This window comes from Panthera leo, chromosome C2 (genome assembly GCF_018350215.1).
Source record: "Panthera leo isolate Ple1 chromosome C2, P.leo_Ple1_pat1.1, whole genome shotgun sequence".
Taxonomy (NCBI): domain Eukaryota; kingdom Metazoa; phylum Chordata; class Mammalia; order Carnivora; family Felidae; genus Panthera; species Panthera leo.
This window is the reverse complement of record NC_056687.1, coordinates 148,197,788-148,215,278: the sequence shown is the minus strand read 5'-3', so window position 1 is coordinate 148,215,278 and position 17,491 is coordinate 148,197,788. Positions and strand designations below refer to the sequence as shown.

The 17,491-nt window shown below is 50.2% G+C and overlaps 1 protein-coding gene across 11 annotated transcripts in view; it reads right to left on the bottom strand.

Annotated features, from left to right (window-relative positions):
- Positions 1 to 4,354: 4,354 nt before the first annotated feature.
- CCDC13 (coiled-coil domain containing 13) overlaps positions 4,355 to 17,491 on the bottom strand; it is a 54,411-nt gene continuing 41,274 nt past the window's right edge. For 10 of the 11 annotated variants that reach the window (XM_042955473.1, XM_042955467.1, XM_042955464.1 and 7 more), the window contains 3 exons: positions 8,539 to 8,693; positions 5,791 to 5,905; positions 4,355 to 5,229 (listed from right to left, as the gene is read on the bottom strand). In XM_042955473.1, the coding sequence (XP_042811407.1) occupies positions 5,070 to 5,229; positions 5,791 to 5,905; positions 8,539 to 8,693 (430 nt within the window). In that variant the 3' untranslated portion in view covers positions 4,355 to 5,069. Of the gene's footprint in view, positions 5,230 to 5,790; positions 5,906 to 6,623; positions 6,706 to 8,538; positions 8,694 to 17,491 lie in introns of all 11 variants that reach the window. The other variant, XR_006207181.1, reaches the window with a different exon arrangement.

Sequence of the window (17,491 nt, the reverse complement as noted above, 5' to 3'; positions counted from 1 at the left end):
TCCCAGGCAGACACACTGGCCCAGAGGAAGAAGCAAGGAGACCCCCGCACACACACCACACAGAATGACACAGTGGCCTTCGTCATGGTGCCTGGCCCTGAGAAGTGTACGTGGAGATTACTGCACGGTATAGGGGCTGGGTGAGGGCTGCAGCTGGGATCATGGGTCACACTGGAGGAGGGATGGATGCCTGAGCCAGACTTCAGGGCTTAGGGAGGGCTTCCTGGGCAGGGGTGGGGTGCGGCACACCCGAGTGGAGTCCTGAGGTAGAGTCAGTGGTTATTAGAAGGGTAGTAAGTTAACCCCAGTAGCCAGGCACTGTTCTAAGGCTTTACATGGACTCTTTAATGTCACCACAACCCCTAGGGAAGGTTTTACCATTTCCCCCAGTTGATAGAAAAAGAAGCTGATACCCAAGGAGGTCAGCCCCATAAGCTTCTGGAGCTGATCGCTCTGCAGAGGCAAGAACCCTGTTCACCCACCCTGGGTTGCAGGCCGAGACCAGCCTGGGCATGCCAGCCAGTTCTCACGAGGCTCAAAGAGAATGGCTCAGAGATGCGGATGGGTGGTTTGGCTGCACATGCAGAACACAGGCTCAGCTAGCTGACTTGAGCCTGAGCCCAAGATCTGCCTCGCTGGTGGGATCCACTTCTCAGAGCCTCAGATCCCCATTTGTAAATGAGCCTGCTCTGTCCTTATCGGGCTTTGGGGGGATTCCATGACTCACTCCATGAAGGGCCTGGCTCACTGAATTGCTCTTGAAGAGAGCCACAGCTCCCTCACTCCAGAAGCCCAGGGAGGCAGAGCTCACCCAGCAGGAGCTGTGCGCAGCGGGGCCTGCAGGGAGCCTGGCATGTGGGGAGGGCAGGCTGGATAGAGGGCTAGAGAGGCCTCTTGGACGTGGCACCGGACAGTCCAAAGCCAGCCTCACCCCGTATGAGGGTGGTGGCAAGGGAGGGTGCCTGGCGTGGCCAGTCCACAAAGCAAGGGCAGGAAGTCGACCGGGCTTAGATCAGGACAAAGGCCTGGGTCAGCTTCCCAAATGCTGCAAGGGACACTGGGAAAGATACAGTGGGCAGGGGGGCCAATTCCCTCAAGTCCCAGCGTCCCCTTTCATTTCCCAGTGTATTGTTACTCAGAGTACAAATGGGCGGGAAGTATCCTGTGTGTCTATAATTGTGTTTTGTGTCTGTTGTATGTGGGGTCTGTGTATGTGTTGCCTTGCATGTTGTTTGCGGTGTTTGTTGTGTGTATATGTATGCCGTGTGCACTTTGCATGTGCATGTGTGTTATGTATCTAGTGTGTGACGTATGTACTTTGTGTGTGTGTGTATGCAAGGCTCAGGGGCTGTAGGCAGTGCCTGGGGAGAGGGGGTGGGGTAGCTTGGGCCTCGCTGGGGATGGAGATGGAGAGAAGAGGCTGGTTCTGGCCACTGCATATGGGGGCGCAGAGGAGGACCCCCACTGCAGGCCACCTTGCCCTGAGCTCCTGAAAGCAGGGGAGGGGCCCCATGGCAATGAAATGTATTTGGGGTTGGAATCAGCCTGAGCCAGGCTGCAACCTTGTCCAGCTCAGCTGTAATGCCCCAGAGGCCTTCACATGGACAGTGGCCAAGCCACACCCACAGCTCAACCAGGTCTCACCTGTCAGTGCCGAAACCTGAGCACCCAGGCTCGCGGCACCTGCCTGGGGTGCGGCCAGGGAGAGTCCTCACGTGAGGCCTCTCCCCAACCCAGCCTCTTCACTTGTCCTTGTCCCTCCGCCCTCCAAGCACCTGTCTCTCTCCTCCCCCTACTACTTTTCAGCTCCGGGCCAGGGACCTCAGCGTTGTCATCTGTGAAAGGCAAGTCCAGCCCATGGGCTGCCTACCTGCCTGGGGGCTGAGGAGTTCCTCCTCAGGGTCCCAGGGGCAGGTGGTGCTGCTCGGGAGGGGCCACGGTCACTAAACTGCACAGACCAGGCCGCCCTACTCCCCACCTGGCCCACTTGCATTAGATCCTCAGGGCCCCAGTCCTTGGCCCCTTTGACAACCCCTCCCTTCCTTAAAAAGCCTGCTCCCAGGCTCTCCTGGGCCTTCCCCTTCCACCCTCCACCTCCCACTCCTCAGGGAAGTATGGACAGCCCCCTCCCCCCCAAACCCCAGATCTGGACAACGAGCCTGGAAGCCTCAGCAGAGAAGGTGAGAGGCTCTGAGGGGCTGCATTCTGTGTGCATCCCACCCCCACCCCACCCCCTCCCACTCCATCCCAGCCCTATTTGCCATGCCTCTGACTTGACCAGGGGCTCCCCGAAAACAGCAAGTCAGATCTACCTCTGGACCGCTCACAGGCCTGAAGAGGCTGGCATGCCGGTGGCACTCCCCACCTGATGGCCGGCCGGCTGAGTAGATGGCGGCCTGTGAGTCTGTCTCCCCCACTGGCTGGCGGGGCACTTCCTAGAGCTCAGGGGCCATGTCTGTCTCACCCGACACCCCCGTGCCTGGGGCAGTGGGGCGGCTCAAGAGGTAACAGCGGTAACAGGTAATACCAAGGGCTAACATTTATTAAGTACTTACTGTGTGCCAGCCACTGCTCTAGCACTCGACCCTTTTTAACTCAGCGACTCCTGAAGAGGGATTCTGATGGAGGATGGAGCAGACTTGGTCTAACTAAGCTGGGGTGCTGATGGCAGGTGCCACAGCACACAGCTCCGCGGCAAAGCTCTCAAGGCTGCCTGTAGAATCTGTAAATGGAGACTGTTGTCTTTATGTCCACAGGTGGCCTAAGCAAGGAGTGAGTGCCCAGACTGACCTCTGCAAGATGCCAATTAATCAGTTGACCCCAAAATGAGCAAACAAGATTTACTATGCCCGATGGCAGTCTTTTCTGGCCTCTCTCTCTCTCGTATAAATCCTGTTTTGTCTTTGTGGAATGAAATCAATCTATTGATACATGTGCCTTGTACAGAAGTGAATGGCAACCAAATAATCAGTTAAATGTCTTTGAGCTGTTCTTTGACAGCTCAACAGCCCTTGACGGAGGTTTCTAGTTCTGCCCCCATTTTACGGATGAGGACGTGGAGGTTCTGGGAGGTTAAGTAACTCGCCCAAGGCCACACAGCTGGTGAATTGGAAGAGAGATCTGCCCCAGGCGCCACCCCCATTCAGACCCCGTGACTTGACGCACTTTCCTTTCTCAGATGCACCCTTGACCCAGGAAGGGCAGCAAAACCACCCTTGAGCGGTTAGAGTGTGGGTTATGCCACCCTGTGCTTCCCCGACGTGACCACCCTGTCCATCCCTGAGGAAGGGTAGTTGGTCCTCTGCCTGCTTGTCCCTCCCAGGGACTCCCCCAGGGGCTGGAGCCTGCACACAGGCACTCAGACCACCCTCGGGGGCTCCCCCGCACCTGTAGGGGAAGGTGCTGAACACTTGGTCTGGTGTCCTGACTCTGCCTTGGGCCCACTCCTCACGGTCACACAACGTCCCCTCCCAGCACAGACCCTCTCAGTCCCTCCGGCGCTGCCTGGCCATTTCCCTCCACCAGGAACTGGAGGAGAGCTCTTCCTTTCCAGGGACCCTTAGGACCCCATCAGGACTGCTGCTTCATCCTGTTGGCCTTCACTTGCCGAGGAGCCTCTAGACCTGTCACTTCAGGCAGGGTCCGGGGCTTCCTGACTGTGGGGCAACACAGAGTACCTCCACGGCCCCATCCCCGAGGAAGGGCCTGAGCAGACAGGGTCCCAGGGGCCCCAGGTGGCTTCCCTTCGGGAGGAGGTATTTGCACGGCATGTGCCCCCACATCTATGAGTCACTGTGCTAGTGACTGGTCTTCACGTGTGGGAGTGTGAGCACAAGCCCGTGTCTGGGGGTGTGAACGCCGCTCTCGTATGGCTGCGTACTCCCGGGTGTAGGTATTTGTGTGCATCTGTGCCTTTGTGTGGGCCTGTGTGCACACAGGTGTGGCCAGGGGGTCTGGTCGGTGTGTGTGGCTGTGGATGGCTTTCCTTAGGGCCACCCCTCCCCATGGCCGTAAGTGCAGTGAAGCAGGGAGTGACCCTGTGACAGTTACAGAGGGACCTGGGGGCTCTCCTGCCGCAGCCCTCCCAGCGCTCCCCTGTGTGGTCGTGAGGGAGGAACACCATGCCTTTGCCTGGGCTCGCTGCCTCAGAATCCTCCTGCCTGGAGCTCCTGCCCAGCTCCGCACCTGCCCTCCACCACCAGCATCCACTAGAGGCAGCCTTTTTGGAAGCAAACGGAGGCGACCCCGGAGCAGCTGGCTGGGGGGGGGGGGGGGGGGGGGGGGCACTCCCGTCCTGGCTAATTGCTCCACTGGAGGGTTAAATGTTAGCCCAGCTTCTTTCTATAAGCCTCAGTTTCTTCATTTGCAAAATAGGGTGACAAATCCTTGGGCTACTAAAGGACTAGATGGGGTCAGGTTTCCACAACAGATGCTCACTCACTAGGACTTGTGGCGACTATGAAAATAATCATTATTATTACAAGTCTGAGGGTCTGCATCTAAGGAAGACCCCTGAAGAGCAGGTTGACAAAGTGGCTGGGAGCACATGTCCCCAAGGCTGCAAAGGTTGGGGGTGGCCACGGATGGAGCCATGGAGGGGAGAATGGGGGGTATATGCCCTGGTGGGGGGGGGGGGTGCTGGTGGGCCTGAGGGACACTCCCAGCTGGAGCACGAAGGGCTGGCCTGTGCATATGGAGCCATGTGGGCAGACAGGGACTCCCAGCTAGGTCCTAGGACAAGGGTGGTGAGCACCTGCCCAGGGGACCGCCGTCTGTTCACAGCCGGCTTGTCGTCCAAGAGCTCATGCCGGTGCTGAGCAGGCAGCTGGGCCTCCTCCCCTGCCGTATCCACGCCTGTCCAGGGTCTCCGTCAGGGCTCATCCGGGGTTTTTCCTTTGCCCTCCTGGTCTGAGATGTTGGCTTTGGCCACCCTCGGGGAAACTCTTCTGGGAGAAGGGGCTGAGCTGGTTGCCCCAGGTTGGCTGCCAGAGCAGATGGCGTCGACAGAGCCTCATCGTCTCAGAGCCTAAGGCTGCCTCGTCCAGCCAGGCTGACACTGAGCCACCGTCCTAGTGCTTGTCCACCTTCTGCTGCCGCAGGGCCTGCAGGAAGACCCCTTTCACCTGGCCCAGGGTCTCGTGGTACATACGGAAGTCCTCCTCCTTGCCACGCAGGGCGCTGCCCAGGGCGGCCTTCAGCATCTCATTCTCCTCCGCCTGGATGGCCAGCCTGGGCCACACGAAGAAAGGGCTTAGCGTGGCCATGCGGGCATACACGGGGGTGCGTGCATGTGTACAAGGGCGCTGGGAACAGGGCTGCTGGCACGGTTGTTCTTTAGGCTCAGGGTTCCCCTGGACCCGTCCCCTCCTCCCACAGACCCTTGGGGGAATACCACGTGGGATTGTTCTCTGGGCCCACCCACAGCCCTGGGCCTGGCACCCAGTATCCCCCCGAATGTTGGCTGCCTCAAGGAGGAGGACTACTCTGTAAAGGTCCTCCCCATCCTTCTTTGAATACCATGGTCTCTGACCCTGAAAAGTTTAACTGAGTGAGAAAAGAGGGTTTAGCAACCCACACTTGGTAAAACTTCTCTTGGGACTTTGAGGTCATCAGGGATATGGCTGGGTCTCTCTGCCCTCTGACTGCCAGTTGCTGAATCGCAGGCCCAGAACCCAGGCAGGCGACCTCGGGGCAGACAGAAGTCAAAGGGGGAGGGACACGATCCTTCCGCCCATCGAAGCACCTCCACCCAGACAATGCCACCCTCAGGAAGGTGGGGCAAGAGAGCACCTGGTGGTCAGCTCCTCCATCTGTGATTCCATGGGCACGTTGGAGAGCTGGGTGAAGGAGGGGTCCTTCCTTTCACTCCCGTTCGGGTTGTGCCTGGTGTTGGAGGTGGGCAGACCTGTGGGGCAGTGGCAGCCACTTTCTGTGATGACGCCATGGCCCTGTGTAAACGCTCTCCTTCTCCCCTCCTTCCCCACTTCCACTGCCTATCTCCTGCTTTTCCATTTGCTGAAACATTATACGTCCTCCAAGATGAAGGACAAGGCATAGCATAACATGTAAGTTGTCAAATCACTATGTTGGACACCTGAAACTAACATTGTGCGTCAACTATACCTCAATTTAAAAAAAAAAAAAAAAAAGGTTTTTTTAAGATGCAGCACGAGGGCTGCCTCCCTCTAGAAGCCCTCCTGATGCCTGCTCTGCGTTCCCTTGGACTCAGGCTGTGCTGTCTTGCTACGGCCCTGATTCTGCTTGCCTTGTACCAGGGTGGTTCCTCTCGTTATCATCTCCAACTTTGCACTTCACAAGTTTCTGGAAGGCAGCTGGGACTGAGATCTGCCCTGCACACTGAGCCTGAGTCTAGACCATCACTGCCTCTGATGCCCTCACACCCCTGGACCCCCACCTCCAGAGCCAACCCTGACCAGCAGCTCCCTACATACCTACAGGGGATCCAGTGTGGCCAGGGCCAGAAGCCACAGAATGCTCAGAAAAGGAAATCAAAGCCAACTGGTAGGGAATTTGAGCACAATCACAGCATCAGAAAACCTGTGCTGAAAAGGCCCTCAGAGGCGGTGTGGTTCTCAGGGCTAGTGTGGCCCAGGGAAAATCACCTGGAGTCAGTAGACTTGGCTTTCACTCCCTTGCTGTGTGGCCTCAGGTAAACCATCAACCTCTCTGAGCTGCTTTTCTCATCTGTAAAATGAGGATGATAGTTCTTGCCTCTAGAGCTTTGTGAGGCCGGGTGAACTCACATTTATACCTCAGGACCTATGTGATCTGACCACCTCTTTAGCACCTTGTCACTTCTTTGACCTTGCCTCATATTCCCCTCCCCTCGCTGTACTCTGGCCTCACTTGCTGCTCCTTCAAGCCTCCAGCTAAGCTCTCACACAGTGCCCTTGTACTGGTCTTCCCTTGGGTATCTGTATGCTCATCCCCGTCCCTGCCATTGTCTCTGCTCAGATGTCAACTCTTCCACGAGGTCTTCACTAGCCCCCTGTCCCTGATGGAAACCAGCCGCTCTCAGCACCTCCTATCACCTCCTCTGACTTAGCATGTCTTTTAGTGGCTTGTTTGGTTATTATCCATCTTCCCCACTGGAGTGGAACTGCTGTGGAGGGACCAAATTCCAGAATCAGGTCTCCTCATTCTACAGATGGGGTGGTGCTCTGCCCATGTCACAGGCCAGCAGGTGGCAAAGGCCACATGAACACTTTTTCTCAGGCAGCTGCCCCTTGCTATTTGGGCAGAACCAAAACGGTTTTTCCTGCCATGGCTTAGCACCCCCTGGTTAGGTTACTCAGGAGGTAAGCCCAAAGCCTAGAAATACCACCTCCCTAGAGGACCTGTTCCTGAGGGCCCAGGAGAGTCATCAGGGCTAAGTTACAGGGACCTTCCCCAGCCTGGATTCTCAGCAGCTCCTGGAAGGCCCCTTGAGTCCTGGGCCCTGCTGGTTGGAGAAAGGAGAAGGGTACAACTCCTGCTTTGTGCCTCACTTCTGGCACATCCTTCTGAAATGTTCTCATCTCATCTGGGCTGGGGACAAAGGTCTGAGTGTCCTTGCTAGGGGATGGCTGGGGGATATAGTGGAGTGTTGAGAGACAGGGCAGTGGGGGTAGCACCTCACTCCAGAGCCTGTAGGAGGCTGGGATGGGGACGTCAGAGGGAGGCAGGCCTAGCCCCTACACACTAACGATTCTTCCTTCTTTGGCTTCTGGTTCTGGCATCCTGCACCCCCATCTGGCCACAGCCTCACAAGATGCCGATGCTGCTGGTCCAGGGACGGCACCTTGAGAACGACTGGGTTACGGCACTAGATCTTTTAGTTTAGGACAACAAAATCTCCCTGCGCAGCTAGGTGTGGTCAGGGGGTGAAGGCAGAAGTGACACGAGCAACCTTAGGACCATGCCCTTAAAAGGTAAGGAGCAGGACGTCCCTTCCCTCCTGCCCTTCGTGCTGCTGGTGGGGAGGCCGAAGCGGCCATCTTAGACCATGGAAGCTGCGTGTTGAGCATGACGGCACACAAGACAGAGAAGCCTGGTCCCCAAGCCTGCAGAGAAGCCACTCCATCCCTGCTTATGCTCTACTGCTGTAGCAAGCAGAGAGGGATTCTTCTCCCGGTCAGCCACTGCTGCTGTTCTGGCCTCCTCAGCAGGCCAACTTTGCCTCATGACCAACTCTAAACAAAGTCAGCTGGGGACAGAGGGTTAAGGGCTGGGGTGGGGGTGACAGGCAGCGGTGGTGGCAGCTGAGAGCATTTAGCAGAGGCACTGCCACTTTTATGAGGGCTCACAGGTGGGCTGGGTCAGAGCCACGTGGGCCGATGGCCTTCTGGGGCTCCTGGCTCTGAAGAGGAGGCCTGGGGAAGAAGACGCCCAGCAGCAGGGGCAGGCCGAGCTCCGCCCCGATGGAGGCCTCCGCGCCCCCATGCTTCTGGACGGGGCTGAAGTGGTTGCCGCTGGCGGGCTCTCCCGTTAACGGCAAGGCCACCCCCTGCGGGCTGGGGGCCCTGGGCCAACCCCTACCTGCTTTGCTCCTGGGGGCTGCTCTCTGACAGACTGACGTCCTCCCAGGCTCCAGGCGCATCTTCTCCAGGTGTTGCTCCAGCACCACGGTGCGTTGCCGTTCTTCCTGCAGCTTCTTCTCTGATTCCAGAAGCTTGCTGTTGCTCTCCTCCACCCTGGTGATGAGACAGGAGGGGCTGCCGTCCATCCCCGGGGGCAGGCAGGGGCAGCCCCGCCCCACCTGCACTGGCCCTCACAGAGGCAGGCACATCATGCCCTGGCGGTGCCGTGACCGGTTCTTTATTTTTACCGCAGGAACCGAGGGACGTGTGTTTGAAAACCATATAGTTCTCTCCAAGGCTCAAAATGAAAAGCTCGCCAGCCTCTCGCACTCCTGCCCACTCCCGTTTCCGGCTCTCCAGAAGCAATCACTTAGAACACTTTTAGCTGTTTCTCTGAATATTTACTGCCATATTTCTACAGATGCCCACGCTGCTATTTTTAAGGTTTCCATATAATCTTTGAATTTCCTGTCGTGCAACATGAGAATTTAGTTTTATTTTGGCCTTCTCCCCTTACCAAACAGAATTACCCCTCCGCTTCCCAGTGTAGTTACATTACCATTTCCCAGCTGAATTAATAGTAGGTGGTGTATTAGTTTTCCATTGCTGCTGTAACAAATTACCACAAACTTAGCAGCTTAAAGCAACACACACTTATCACCTCACAGTTCTGTGAGCCAGAGGTCCGGCGGGCTCTGTTGGTTTCTCTGCTCCAGGTTCTGGTGTTGCCTGACCTGGGTTCTTACCTGGAGGTTCTGGGGGGAAAATCCACTTCCAGGCTCATTCAGTTATTGAAGGGATTCAGTTCCAACGGAAGGACTGAGGTCCCTGTTTCCCATTGGCTGTTGGATGGGTGATTTTCATGTTTCAGAGGCCACTTGGCCCTCTCCATCTTCAAAGCCAACCAGACACCCCTTAGCATGCTTTGATTCTCTCTGACTTCTTCCACGGCATCTGTCTCACTGACCCCAGCTGGAGAAATTTCTCTGCTTTTAAGGGCTCAAGTGATTAGATTGGGCCCACCTGGTAATCCAGGATAATCTTCCTATTTTAGGGCCCATAACTGTAATTGCATCTGCAAAGTCCCTTTTGCACATATCATAAAGTAGTCACAGGCACAACAGCAGCAAGCGAAGGGCATCGGGGACAAAATCCTGTCTACCACAGGTTACATTAGGGCGATTATTTAGACATGTGGCACGATAATGATCACGTTTTCTTATTTAACTTTTTGCTTTCCTTGGGGTTAGTGATTGCTTTCTGTTTATTATTATTTATTATTACTCATTATTATGTTCTGTATGTCTATCCTGAGTTCTTGGGACTTGAAGATATTGCTCTTCAGCCATTGCACCTGAAGGATTTGTTTAATCCGCTGGGGCTGGGCCTAAGGTCTTTCCTGAGTCTAGGTATGGCATTCCAGACTTTTGTGATATGGAAGGTTCAGCTAGAAGGCCAGCACTCCTGAAATTTAGCCGAAGCAAAGGGTTGTATACACATATCCAAATCGGAGTGGAGGCCTGGAAATTTACAGTGTTGGGGGAAGTGGTAAGAGTCAAGAAGGAGCAGAATGGTGACAGTTATGAACAGTATACAACTACTAACACAAAACTGTACAATAACACAGTTATACAGCTACTAACATGACTTGTTCAAGCATGTTCCTTGAGACTTAATTTGCAAGAGCAAAAAAATTTAAAAAAAAATAACCTATAGGCCCACCAACAGGGGGAATACAGAACAAGTGGCAAATATTCATGCCACGGAATGTGACGGAATATGACAGATTGTTCTGTTCAACACAGTGCAGCCTCATGTCCACATGTAGCTGTTTAAGTTGAAATTAGTGAAGATGAAACAAAAAATTCAGTTCTTCAGTCACACTAGCCACATTTCAAGTGATCAGAGCCACATGCGGCTAACGGCCGCTGCATTGGACAGCCGAGCTGCAGAACACCTCCGGCATCAGAGAAAGTTCTAACGGACAGCACTCCTCCGGCAACAAGAAAGAAGGAGGCAGAGCTACGTGTATAAACACGGATCTCCAGACTGTAGGACTGGTGAAGAAAAAAACAAGTGCCACAAGAATATATACAATATAATGCCATTTATGTAAATAAAGGATAAATCATAGTGGATTCGCGCAGTAAAAAAACTCCTTAACCATAAAAAGGATGTGTGCTGATATGAAGAGGATGTCTGAGATTTATTACTGAGTGAAATAAGTAGCAGAAGATTATGCATAATATATGACCTAATTAAAAAATTTATAACAGATTAAAAATTTAAAACCAAATAGATACTAGTGCTAACAAAATTCAGCCAGTGAGCTGAAAGCAGGGGTCTGCAGCAGTCACTGACTGTCGTCCATGGGTGAGGGGCTTTCATTTTCCTGCCGTGTATTTCAGTAACGTCTGCATTTTGTTTAGGTTCGTGATAGGGGAAGTAAGAAACTAACAGCAAACACCATATAAATGGTAAAGCACTTTATGAAATCTGACAACGTTTAGGAATGATAGAACTTTTGGTTTCTCCTCCCAAAATGTGCCATCCTCGAGGAATCTTGATAAATGTCACCACCGCCCATAGAGGTGCTTGGCCTAAATACCTGAGCGTCATTCTTGCCTTCTCTCTCTTCCTCACTGCTCTCAGCTTCCAATTTATCAGCAGGCTCCACAGCTTTTCTTCTAAACACACACAAAAGCTCAGATCCTTCTCATTCCTCCACCTGTGGTCTGGTCTGGGGCTGCTCCTTCTCCGGCCTCTGCAGATTTCACTTTCTACTCGACACTTCTCACTGGTATTCTGAGTATTCTCTTTTGACCAGTCTGCATTCTCACCAATTTGTTCTTCTTTAATCATTTACTGGGCTAATTCAGCTAGATTCTTGTTTGCCATGGCTTTCTAACAGCTCCCTAACATCGTGGGCATCAACCTCATGACATGCCAGATTTTTTGTTAATTTGCCTTTTTACTTTGTAATTGATTTTCATTATATTTCAAGAGTCTGACCAAAGTGACCCAATGGCAGCGTAAGTGAACAATGTTAAGTAAGGCGAGTCATTAGTGAATGTTTTCATGTTAAAAATTTTGCTTTCGTGAGGACTTTAAATGTGGGGATTCTCAGATGAGGAGGTCCCCATGCCCAGGAACTAATTTAATATAAATGATACAAGACCTTTATGGAGACAAATGTATGTAATATTACATATTACATACATAATACTATATACATAATTCATAAAAAGCTCTTTACAGATGTAAAGAAAAAACATAACTTTTTAAAAATGTGCAATAGTATTTAACAGAAAAGAACATGTGAAAGGCTGGAAACGTGAAAAATATGCTCATCCCCACTTTTAGTTAGAGCAAAGTAGATAAAAACAACCATGAGATAATAGTGTTCCTTAATTAGCTTGGCAAAAACATTATGCACTGATAAAACTTTGTAGATGTGACGCTATGGGGAAATGGTGGATAGTTCACATCATTGGTGGGAATGTAAATGAATTCATTTTAAAATGGTAATCTGCCATTATTTGTAAACATCTAAAGGTACACATTCTATGACCCAATGATTCCACATTTAGAAACCTAACAGTGGTATACTCTTAACAAAAATGTAAAGATGTGTTTAGTGTGAGTCCATCTTTTAATAAAAATGTATGTGCATATATGTGCACATATGTATACACATATATTTGCATATACATTGTTGGATGTGCAAAGAAAACATTTTAGAAGTTCTGACAGTTCTTTTCTATGAGAAATGGGGAGTGGCAGGTTGGAAAAGGAGGCTTTTTACAATAAGTAAGTATATGTTTGTAATAGAAAAACTAACAAAACTTCCAATCACATAAAGCAAGGATTTAAAAAAATATTTATTTATTTTGAGAGAGAGACAGCATGAGCAGGGGAAGAGCAGAGAAAGAGAAGGAGAGAGAGAATCCCAAGCATGCTCTGCACTCGGTGTGGAGCCTGACTCGGGACGGGATCATGACCTGAGCCAAGATTGAGTCCGATGCTTAACCGACTGAGCTACCCAGGGACTGCATAAAGCAGGGTATTTTGAGGCCAATGTTGAGTGTAGAAGCTGTAAACGTGGGCTCCTATAAGGCAGCAAGCTGCAAGGAAGCTCCCTGTATAATTCTGGAAGCCTCAAAAGAATGCCTTGTTTGCAATAAGAGACTTAGACAAAATCCATCTATAAGCTGGGGAAGTGGTAAGGAAGCTTGCAATCTACTGGGCCTTAAATGTGTTGGTGGGGAAGCACCGATCATGAGAAAATTGAAACACAAGGCCAGCACTTCAGGTGCTCAGGAAATCCTAAACCAATAAAGTACCACTCAGAGACCACTGACACCCCCAAAGCTCCACAGAAACAAAAGCAGAACCATTCTGTAGGAGCACTTTCATAACCCAAGAACTCCCACAAGAAGGAAAAAACAATAGCATTGAAGAAAAGCTTACAGAAACAACACAAAAATACAAAACACATAGAGAAATAATTCACTGTGAGGGGGAGGTAACAGACGTTACTTAGGGTCCCAAGAAGTAATGAAGATGATAGAGTAACTTTCAAGGGATCAAGTAGGTTTCATATTATTATAAGGAGAAAAGCAAGAAATCTTAATGAAAGAACAAATAATATAAGAAAGAGAACAGGAGGGGTGCATGGCTGGGTCAGTGGGTTGAGCATCCAACTCCTGATTTCAGCTTGGGTCATGATCTTGTGGTTCATGAGTTTGAGCCCCACGCCAGGCTTTGAGCTGACAGTGCGGAGTCTGCTTGGGATTCTCTCTCTCCCTCTTTCTGTCTCTCTCTCTCTCTCTCTCTCTCTCTCCCCCTCTCCCTGTTCACTCTCTCTCAAAATAAATAAATAAACATTTTAAAAAAAGAAAGAGAACAGGGGGTTTTACACAAAAAAGAGCTGCTAGAAATGAAAATTACAATTATTAAAATAGGTTTCATGGCAAATGAAGTGTAGCTGAAGAGGTTTAATGAGCTGGAATGCAGATTTGAAGAAACTGTGCAGTTATCAGCCCAAAATATTGAGAAACTTTAAGAGTTGCAGAGGAAAGAAGGTCTAACATAGGCTGACTAGACATTTTATTTTATTTTACTTTTAAAGTTTATTTATTTTGAGGGAGAGAGCAAGTGAGCATATGCAAGCAGGGGAGGGGCCGAGAGAGAGGGAGAAAGAGAATCCTGAATCCCAAGCAGGGTCTGTGCTCAGCAGGGAGCCTGACCAGGGGCTCGATCTCACCGAACCCTGAGATCAGACCTGAGCTGAAATCAAGAGTCAGTTGCTCAACCCACTGAGCCACCCAGGCTTCCCGATGAGGCATTTTAGATGAAAGGAACAGAAACAATGGGGAGAGGCAACACGTGGAGTGAGTCCTTGGCAATGTATAGACTGAAGTCCTCAGAAAGAAAAGGCATACCAGTTCCTAAGTAGGAAAAATAAAGCAAAATACAATACCTAGACACATCACAGGGAAACTTCAAAATACCAAAGACAAAGAGAATATCTGAAAAGACTTCTAGAGAGAAAGGACATAACTAGGAAGGAACCACAATCAAACTGATAGCAGATTTCTTTTTGGCAACAATGGATGCTCAATGACAATGGGCTTTCATGGCCTCCAGCTACCAAGAATTCTATGCCTAGCGAAATTGTCCTTCAAGAGAAAGGCAGAATAAAGATTCCAAAGTAAATAAAGACACAGGGAGTTTACCATCCACGTAGTCTTATTGAACTAAAGGACGCACTTTGGTAAGAAGGAAATTGAGCCCAGAGGGGAGATTGAGATGCGAGAAGGAACAGTGAAGGAAGACATTTTTAAATACTTTGGCCGAAGTAAAGGGATACTGACTAATTTTTTAAAAGGTGAATTTGGAGGGTTAATTTTGGAGGATTTTGTAAAAAGAATGTGCAGTAATAGACAAATATTAGAGTCCAGTAACATGGAAGACACAAAAAGGGGAACATTCTCAACTATTCGAGGTGCCTGGCTGTCTCAGTCGGGAGAGCAAGCGACTCTTGATTTCAGGATTGTGAATTTGAGCAGAGATTTGCTCTGCGTTGGGGGTAGAGATTACTAAAACAAAACAAAGCAAAACTTTAAATGTATCCTATTGCTCAAAGGGATAATAAAGAATTCTACTGACTTTATTTTTTTTTTTAATTTTTTTAACGTTTTATTTTTGAGACAGGGAGAGACAGAGCATGAACAGGGGAGGGTCAGAGAGAGGGAGACACAGAATCTGAAACAGGCTCCAGGCTCTGAGCTGTCAGCACAGAGCCCGACATGGGGCTCGAACCCACGGACTGAAAGATCATGACCTGAGCCGAAGTCGGCCACTTAACTGACTGAGCCACCCAGGCGCCCCTCTACTGACTTTAGACTTGCTGAAACTCTATGTTAAAAGAGTACAGGTAACCACTAAAATAGAAGATAGAATATATAACTTCCAAACTTGTATAGAAGAGAGGGAAATAAAACCCGACCCAGCCAATATAAAGGAGGAGAATGGAGAAAAAGGAGCAAAGAAAAATCATGGCAAATAGAAACTATTAATTTAGCTGATCAAAATATTTCCAAATATTGTAAAAATGGGTTAAAATCACATCCTCAAACACAAATTCACAGATTGAATTTAAAAACAAAGCCAACTATATGCTTTTCAAAAGGAGACAAATTTAGTGACTTCTGTCATGGCAGACTAAGCCGACTAGCCCCTCCTATTGTGTAAACAGCTAGAAAAATGGCTAAAACGTATGAAACATACTGTTTTCAGACACTGGACAGCAGGTCAAGAGACACAGAACACTGGACACAGGATTTGAGAGAAGGGAAACAGATGACCAGCTCTATTTTTATCTTCAGTCTACCTGCACCAGGTGAGGGGGTGAGGGGATCCCAAGCAGAGCACAGTGGTTTCTCCAGGATGCGGACACAAGACTGGGGAATTGCAGGGGGCCTGAGGCAGCCAGAGGTGATAGGGCGTGTATGAGAGGGGGAAACTCTGCCTCCCCGCACGCCCCCCGCAAGACCAGAACAGACTCTCCAGATAAAGAAAGGAATAGAACTGGGGATCTCAGAGAAAGGCAGGTCCTGTACTTTGGGGTGAGAAATCCAAATAAGTTTGGGGGGGATACGAATGCAGGGGGAGCTTGGGCCCTGTTTCCTAGTTACAGCCCAGGGAGACAGCAATGCCCGAGAGTAGAAATGGCCACGTGTCTTGGCTAACAGGCCTGAGAGAGCCACAGAGAGCTCCCTCACACCCTAAAATGACATAAAGCCGCAGATTGAACCCAAAAAGGTCAGGGGTATCAGCTGAGAGAAAAATACATGTGCATGACTCTGAGAGTGAGTGCCTCCTTAAATTTTGTGCTCTGGGTACCTTGCTCACTTCCTAATCCCTAATCCCTGCTCTGCATGGAGAGAGGCCCTGACAGATGAAATACCACACGGAAAGAGAGGACAGTAAAGGGAACTGAGGCACCTCTGTCTACCTTCCAGCTGAACAAGGTCATATGAGTGATCCTGGCTGGCATTATGTGGAACAGAATTACCTAGGTAACCCACAGAGCCACGAGAAAGAATAAACCATTGTGTGTGAAGCCACAAACTTTGGAATGGTTTGTTACACAGCAATACATAACTAAGTCACTTTTGTTCACAAAATCCCCCAAAGTCAGGTGAAGCTCAAGAGAAATGGGAGAGAAATCCTAAATTGAGTATGTTTCTTCCATTTGATAGACTAGAGACTTGTGCTATCCATTATATTTCAATTACAGAAGAGAAATTAATGTGACTTTTCTCTTATCCCTGAGTATATCTGAAATTCGTACCTTCTCTATGTACTACATGAAAAGAAAACAATTATAGCTAGTCACTTCTCACTACTTCGGGAATGGCCATTCATCGACCACTTCCCAGCACCGCTCACTCCTTCTTTGGTATGGTACTCGATTTTTCCCTGTGGCAAACTGCCCCTCCTCCATTCTGTGAGTACCTGGAGGTCCTTCTAGCAAGGTGCCTGGCCTGTGTTTAGGGATGGACATGAGAGCAACCCAGGTCATCTAGACCTTCTCTCCCACAACCCGCTGGCATAAGAAGCCACTGGGCCTGTGTTGTTCCAGTGCCCCAGGATATACCACCCAAGGGGTCCTGCGACCAAGATTCCCCAACCAAGATTCCCAAGCCCCTCCTTGGGCTCCTCTCCTGCCCTGTCCCCTTAAAATCTGCCCACACCTTCCAAAAATCTGCCTTTCCCTTAACTTACCAGAAGTGGTTTCTACTGTCTGTCACCAAAGAGCCCTGGCTGCCTGCCCTGTTAGGGTAAGAAGTCAGTGCTATCTTTTATATTTTCCACTGTGGAGGTCACATGGTTGGGCCATGTGTTGGCCTGAGTACCTGCAATTCTTGCCAAAAGGGTCACTTGAGCAAGGAGCACTGATTTATCTGAATGGAAGTCTGTCGACAACCCCTTGGAGAAAACTATACCTCCTGGTCCACTGCCTTGGGTGACATGCTTCCCTCCTCCCCAGAGAAGTTTCAGCTCCCATCTATGAGCGGCCCTATTGCTCTCTATAATTCAGACATCAGTCTAGCCTCTGTCTTGCCACCAAATTCCCCAATGGTGCCAAGTACGGTGCCATGTTCATCAGAGACTTCAATTATTTGTGGATTCATCTGACTGATTTACCTACTCCAGAGAGCCTCTCCCCTGAGACTCCCACCACATGTCCACATGCATATAGCAGTCCCATTGGATACATGTAGGACAGGACAAACTACAAGAATGACAATAGGGCCCCAAAGCTGTGAAGCACTTAGTTGAGCACACAAGTGATGACTGGGAATGCCTTAGACCAACATTGTGGGAGCCAAACTCTCGAGAAA